This window comes from Triticum dicoccoides, chromosome 5A, assembly GCF_002162155.2.
Source record: "Triticum dicoccoides isolate Atlit2015 ecotype Zavitan chromosome 5A, WEW_v2.0, whole genome shotgun sequence".
Classification (NCBI taxonomy): Eukaryota; Viridiplantae; Streptophyta; class Magnoliopsida; order Poales; family Poaceae; genus Triticum; species Triticum dicoccoides.
Window position 1 is genome coordinate 696,669,638 of NC_041388.1, and position 6,801 is coordinate 696,676,438.

The window sequence follows — 6,801 nt, forward strand, 5'->3', positions numbered from 1 at the left end:
GGTCTTGAGCTTTCAGGTCCTGTTGCAGCATAAAAATGGCTTGGTTATACTTTGTGATCTTGGTGATTCATTCACTCATGGCGCTTTAACCGCTTCGCCCGTGCGCCGAACAAAAGTTCGCGCCTATGGGTTTTTAATAATGGCAGGAGATGGGTGCATCGCATTGGGAATAAATAAAGCATGTCTTAGTCTTTGCAACCGATGGATTGGTTTAGAGCAGCCTAACCATGGGGTTACTGGTTAGGCTGTTTTTGTAATGGTTGCAGAACTGCAATGTTGATGGATGCCTGAGCAATGGTTTTTCATCCTCATTTTGGGTGACATCTTGAACAGAACAACTCCACATTTCACCTCCTCTTATCCGGTGAGGCGTTGACTGCTCTTCTTCTTGGCTGCCGAGTCAAAATTGCACGAATCTGACAATAAGACAAAGCCTGAATGAGAGAATTCAGCACCTTAGGGACAGCTATAACCTTATCTGTGTATTCAATCAGTCCTGCAGATAGCATCAGGGGGGCGGCAGCAGCATAAGCATATTGGACTGTACCCTCACAACATTGTCCCAACGTGGACGAATTTGGGACTGCAATTAGCAGTACAGGTGCTGATGACAGGAGATGCTTGGTGCCATTGAGGTAAAGCACGCCAGCTTTACGCTGCGATTGCCATCAGAACAAAACACACGATTCGGTTCATGTTGCAGCGAGAAATTCCATCTTGATAAGTAACTAATGTCTGTCGATCACCCGCGCTGTTGCGCAAACAACGGTAGGGGCTCACTTATCTGCTCCAAAGAAGATTCGCAGACGGGACTTGTTATTTCTCCATCCCTGAGGAATAGATAGATAAATATGATGAGTAATGAACCATTCATTATTTGAGCATGGATGATACATGCGCGGTTCATATCTGCCCAAGTACATACCCAGAACTTCAGACCATGGCAAGGTAATTATCAACTATACATTGACAATTAGGGGTCAGTCCTCATTACTAATATGCTTGTGATTACATTTGAACAAGATGCCTACAAGACTGATGGTTTGTTTCCCTTTTCATCTGACAGAAGGAAGCAACAAGGAAATTGCTGGCATTAGGGTTAGCAGTTAACAATGTTAAGATGCTGCAAGTATTAAATGGGTAGACAGATTTCTATGTTATTTATTTTCACCTGAGAGAAGGAAGCAGCCGAGAAATCGGCGGTACCTGAATTAACAATGTCAAGATGCTGCAACCTGCAACTTCAAGTATGAAATGAGTAACATATACCCAATTGCTAAGCTGAGACTTCAGAATAAGAATGACAGCATATGCATACGAGGTATACCACGCAAATCTAATCAAGCAATGGATATCAAATTGTGTAGATGAAACCATCAACACTCGTGAAAGATCCTTTGCTCAGCCAACTTTGGAGATCATACAATGCAAACCAAAATCTCACAAACAAACAAACAAAAATATGTCTGCTGCTTTATGTTGTGCCACTAACATCCATGCCCACTTTATTCCCAGTCTTGCTGCATTCCACAATTGTCAAGTTGTAAATGTTCCTCCAAGTACAATATCAAAAAGGCGATTATTGTTCTTAAACATGCATTTCTCATGCAATTCTACTTTCCAGGTGTCTGGAGGTTCCTGAAGGAGAGAGCTTTCTCAAGGCATCGGATTACGGAGATCTAAAATTATGGTATTCTATTTTGTTTTCACTGTACCTCACCTCACCACTCATGCATTAGCATCTTCTTGTCTAGTTTTATGAATAAATATAACAATTTGTTTTGTTGATATCATGGAAGTTGGACTAGATAAAAAGTTAACCAATAATTAAAGATACAACCGTCCGGCAGTAATTTGTCTGAGAAAGTTTTCTAAATTTATACCGCATATGTACCATCGATTTCTTTTAGCTGAAATGTACAAAAGTGTTAAATCAAGATCTTCATTGATTCGGACCAAAGACAAAGTTTGTCTGAAAGCCAGTGTTCGTAACAATTTCAGAACTTTCAGAGAAAATGACACACTGCAAAACCAAAGCTTCTGACCATGTATGATGCCTAGCATAAATTTACTTACAGAAAATACCTTCATTGATAATACAATGAGCTACAGTTAGTCGAACAGAGCAAATATGGGATTAAAGACAAAGAGTACATGTAGCTGCTAGCTTGTAACTCAATGGGAAAATAGTCCCATGCGAATAAAAGCAAAAAAAAAATGGACAAGTAGTGGAATACACAAATCATTTATAATCTGCCTGTATGTAGAGACAACTTCTAAATTACTTGTAACTTTTTTCAAAAACTCTTTGATTCAAGTTCAAGAAAATTTGATCATATTAGATGCCAATTTGGCGGATCCTGGAAGATTTGAATGTTTTGATCTTTTTGACTCAATGCATATTGTTTTCCTAGTCGACCACCACCAAGAGAGCTGAATGTTATTATTTCCTCGCAAATTTTCTTTTACTCTAATGCCTCCTTTCACAGAAGTATACGCAAGCATTTCGAGAACATGAAGATTATCGACAATCAATAATGGCGACCATAATCCTCTACATTTTTCTTATTTGAACTGATGAAGGATGCAAGGTTATGAGTGTTATATTTTTGGAGCTTTATTATATAGTTCTACCTCCGTCTCAAAATGTAAGACGTTTTTGTAGGCTAGTTAACAGAGAACCAATATATATAGCAAGATAAATGGGCGAATAGCGGCTTTGATGGAAGATTTCAAACACCATAACCATATTGATTCCACATGAAAATAGTAACATGAGTACTAAAATACATTGATACCGTACCAGACCTTGCAGCCTGCCAAACAATCTACTCAAAACAAGTGACATGATCAGCAGAAGATCCATCAAGGTGGCGGCGAAATGCTTAACGAGTAATTTGATCGTCGCAGCAGAAATATTTGTTAGGATCATTAGTCCTAACTAACCTACCGACTTGCGTTCATCATGGCAGCTCCTTCAGCATCTCCACGCCGACACCGACACCAGCTCCGCGCGCTGCCAATGCAGGACCAGCGATCCGGCGCGCTTCTCCACGCGGAAGCCCCTCACCGGCACCTTCTTCAGGAGCGAGTCGGCCTGCGCCTCGGCGAAGTTGCTTATGTGCACCGGCACGAACCCGGCCGAGGTGAACATTGTCCGCCATGGCAGCAGCTTGTCGCCGGCGGCCGCGGCCTGGTGCCTCCTCATCACGCAGCTCTCGATCTTTGGCTGGATCAGGAAGCGCTCGATCTTGCTCGCCACATCCGGTTCGGTGCCCACGGCGTCCAGGGACTCGAGCAGGAACGCGCACGACTGGAATGCCTGGAGCAGGTGCGCCGCGAACGGCAGCTCGCCGCGGTCACCACTGCGGTCGACCGAGATGACAAGCTTGGCGCCCAGCCGCCTCACCAGGTGAAGGACCGACGGCACCGCGGCGGCGTGAACTGAGCCGACGGGAAGGTGGACCGCGATCGCGTCGCCGCCGGCAATGGCGAGGAGCTCCGTGGGGTCCACGGAGTCGAGGTTGAACACGACGAACTGGAAGGGGACCCCGAGCTCGGCGGCGAAGTTGGCGAGGTTCTCGTGGATGAGCTGCAGCTCGAGCGGGTGGTGCGTCGACGGCAGCACCAATGCGGTCACCTTGAGCGCGGCGCCGGGGCGGCGCTGCGCCAGCTCCTGCATCAGCGACGCCCACTGCTCGCCGACGCCGATGTCGAAGTCGAGCACGTGGATGCAGCCGGCGCCGCCGAGCTCGTCGAGCACGGCCTGCACGCAGGTGAAGTGCGCAAACTGGAGCACCGGGGAGAGCTCGGAGAAGGCCTTGTAGGCGCCGAGCTTGAGGAGGACGTCGACGGGCGTGGACGCCACGGCCGCCGAGGAGGCGTGGGCGCCGGTGGTGTCCAGGGCAACGCTCAGAGCCTCCTTGAAGTAGAAGGCGGAGCGGAGCAGTGGCGTCCCGGCCGCGGGGGCGGCGGGGAGCCGGTGATTGAGCCGTGCCAATATCTCGCGCGCGCCGTAGGCGTCGCCGGCCTCGACGAGCCTGGCCGCCTCGGTGAGCTGGTCCACCGCCGCCGCGGCCGCGCCGTCGTCGACCGGCGCCTCCGCCTTGGGCTTGAGGGCGGCCGCAGCGCCATGGCCGGCGAAGGGGGGCAGCTTGGGCGGCGCCGCGCCGGCCATCGGGTGCTGCTGCTGCTGCCGCTTGGCCGGCGCCGCCGGGTCGAAGGAAGGGAACGCGCCGCCGTGGAACGCGTGCGGCAGGTGGTGCTGCTGCTGATGCAGGGCGGCGCCCGGCGAGGCGCGGAAGGGCTGCTTGGTGTCCTCGCCGGCGAGCGTGAACGGGAGGCCGTGGCCCGCGCCCCCCATGAGCGGCGGCGGGTGGCGGGGGAGCATGGTGATGCGGTCGAGGTCAAGATCCGGGGGGTCAGTGCCGTCCATGGCGGCCCCGGAGTCGTCGTCGTCGTCGTCCCCGCCGCCGATGATCCAGCGGAGGAAGGTGCTGTCCTGCGAGGAGGGCGGCGGGTGAGGCTCCTGCATGGCGGCGGCGTGGGGGTCGCCCCAGCCGGCCATGTCGAGGGGCGGGAGGTGGTGGACCCAGTCGTCCTTGGCGTCGTCGTCGTTGGCCCCGGGGCCCGGCGGCGGCGGCGGCCATGCCTGCGCCTGCGCCGGCGGGGCCGCGGAGACGTTCTTGGCGAGGGCCGCCACGCCGGCGGGCAGGGGCGAGGGGGAAGACAGCGTGGGATGCGCGGCGGGGCTGGCCCGGCGGTCGAGCACCGACGCGGGGTCCCAGAGGCCGCCGCCGCAGGCGAGCTGCTGGTGGTGGTGCTGTCGGCGGTCGCCGTGCGCGTGGGCGGGCGGGAGCAGCTGGAATGTCGTGAGCTGCTGCGTGGGCATCGATCCCCCACACGAACGAGCTGTGTTCACTCACCTCATCGCCGCGCCACAGCAGCAGCAAGAGGAGGAAGAAGAGCTCCGAGTGATCTGCTTCTCTTGCAGTAGGAAGGTAAGACGGCTTAACGGGAGCGACGGGGGGCCATTAGGAGGAGGAGGGCAGAGGTGCGGGCAATGGCGGGGTGGAGGTGGAGCAGTGAGCGTTAGTTTTATTCGTTGGTGGGCGGGGTAGTGTCCGTGTCACGTTGCGGAATGGTAGCGTGCAACGTGAAAAAGGCAGCCCAAGCAAAGCAGGCAGCCTCCCTCCCGACCGCTCCATTGGCCGTTAAGCAAAGCAGGCAGTCTTTCTTCTACCTCACACGACCACGCTGCTTTTCTCCCGCACACGCTTGGCTTGCCTTGGCCGACCGCTCCATTGGCCGTTAAGCTTGTCGTAAAGGACCGGAGGACACGCGGAGCGTCCGGACGACACCGTCGATAGGAGTAGCATACTTATTCGTAGGCCGGTCATATGTCATAGGGTTTTTGGAGATACTATCGCGAGGTAGACCTTTTCTGAATGACCCCGCGTGTTTCTTCATTTATATTTTGCAAGAAGATTTGTTTGGCATCGATGCTTGGCTTTGCATGGCATTGTTGAATAATCAATGATACATTTAGATGCCGGGGTTGGTCATGTTAAACATAGCAATCGCGACTGATGGACTGATTCACATGTATGTGGTGTTAGGGAGCTCTTCTTTCTACACCCCTAGTAATTAACAAGCTAAAGATCTTAGCTTAGCTTAGTTTTGACGCGAACCTTTTTTACCAGGGATCCTTCTCAGCCCAATAGTTGGTCGTCCATTCCAACTCCGAAAAAAAAGGTTGGTCGTCTAGTTTTTTCCCATCCCTAGCAACAAGTCAACAGCTAGTATTACGTGCTAAGGACTTGGTGTGCTAACCAAAAGTACCAACGAGTTGTTTTTTTTTAAAAACTTTCAATCTATTCATCTTCAATCATGACAGTACAACGAACACCAAAAATAAAAATTACATCCAGATCCGTAGACCACCTAGCGGCGACTACAAGCACCGAAGCGAGCCGAAGGCGCGCCGCCGTCATCGCCCCTCCATCGCCGGAGCCGGGCACAACTTGTTGTAGTAGACAGTCGGGAAGTCGTCGTGCTAAGGCCCCATAGGACCAGCACCCCAGAACAGCAACCGCCGCCGATGAAAAATAGCGTAGATCGGAAGAATCTAAACAGAAGACACACGAACGTAGACGAACAACGACGAGATCCGAGCAAATCCACCAAAGATAGATCTGCCGGAGACACACCTCCACACGCCCACCAACGATGCTAAACGCACCGCCGGAACGGGGGCTAGGCGGGAAGACCTTTATTTCATCTTCAGGGAGCCGCCGCCATCTCGCCTTCCTGAGCAGGACACAAACCCTAACAAAATTGAAAAAAACAACTAAAAACGGAGCCCTCCCACCGGCCCTTGCCAAGATCCACCGCGCCTCCATGGTCCTAGGGCCACCGGAGACGAGGCGGACCAGCGCCGGCGAGAGGCACGACTTGTTAATGAGTGTCTACTTAATTTCCTGTCAAAATAACCGGGAGAAATCGGGACAACGTCGTACGGCGTAGCAAATCTTCCGGTGGCCACTTTTGTAAACGGCCGGTGAAATGAAATGTTGCATCATTGCGGGCGGCGACTGGACCGCACCTCCAAGTACATACCTACCTACTCTCACTTGCTAGCCCATCGCACTTTGGTTGGAGTTGTTTCTATAGGTAATGTCATCAGCCAGCCATCTGAGTGTTAGCAGAATTTGAGGGCAAAGAAACTTTTGTCGCCTATATGGTGCATCCAAGGAACTTCAATTCCCACAAGCCCAAGAGAAAAAATTGTGTCCAACACCG

The 6,801-nt window shown here is 52.1% G+C and overlaps 1 protein-coding gene across 1 annotated transcript; it reads right to left on the reverse strand.

The window, feature by feature from the left end:
* Positions 1-2,690: 2,690 nt before the first annotated feature.
* LOC119304275 (scarecrow-like protein 6) lies at positions 2,691-5,169 on the reverse strand. Its single transcript, XM_037581455.1, has one exon. The coding sequence runs from the start codon at positions 4,889-4,891 to the stop codon at positions 2,978-2,980; it is 1,914 nt and encodes a 637-aa protein (XP_037437352.1). The 5' UTR covers positions 4,892-5,169; the 3' UTR covers positions 2,691-2,977.
* Between the last annotated feature and the right edge of the window lie 1,632 nt (positions 5,170-6,801).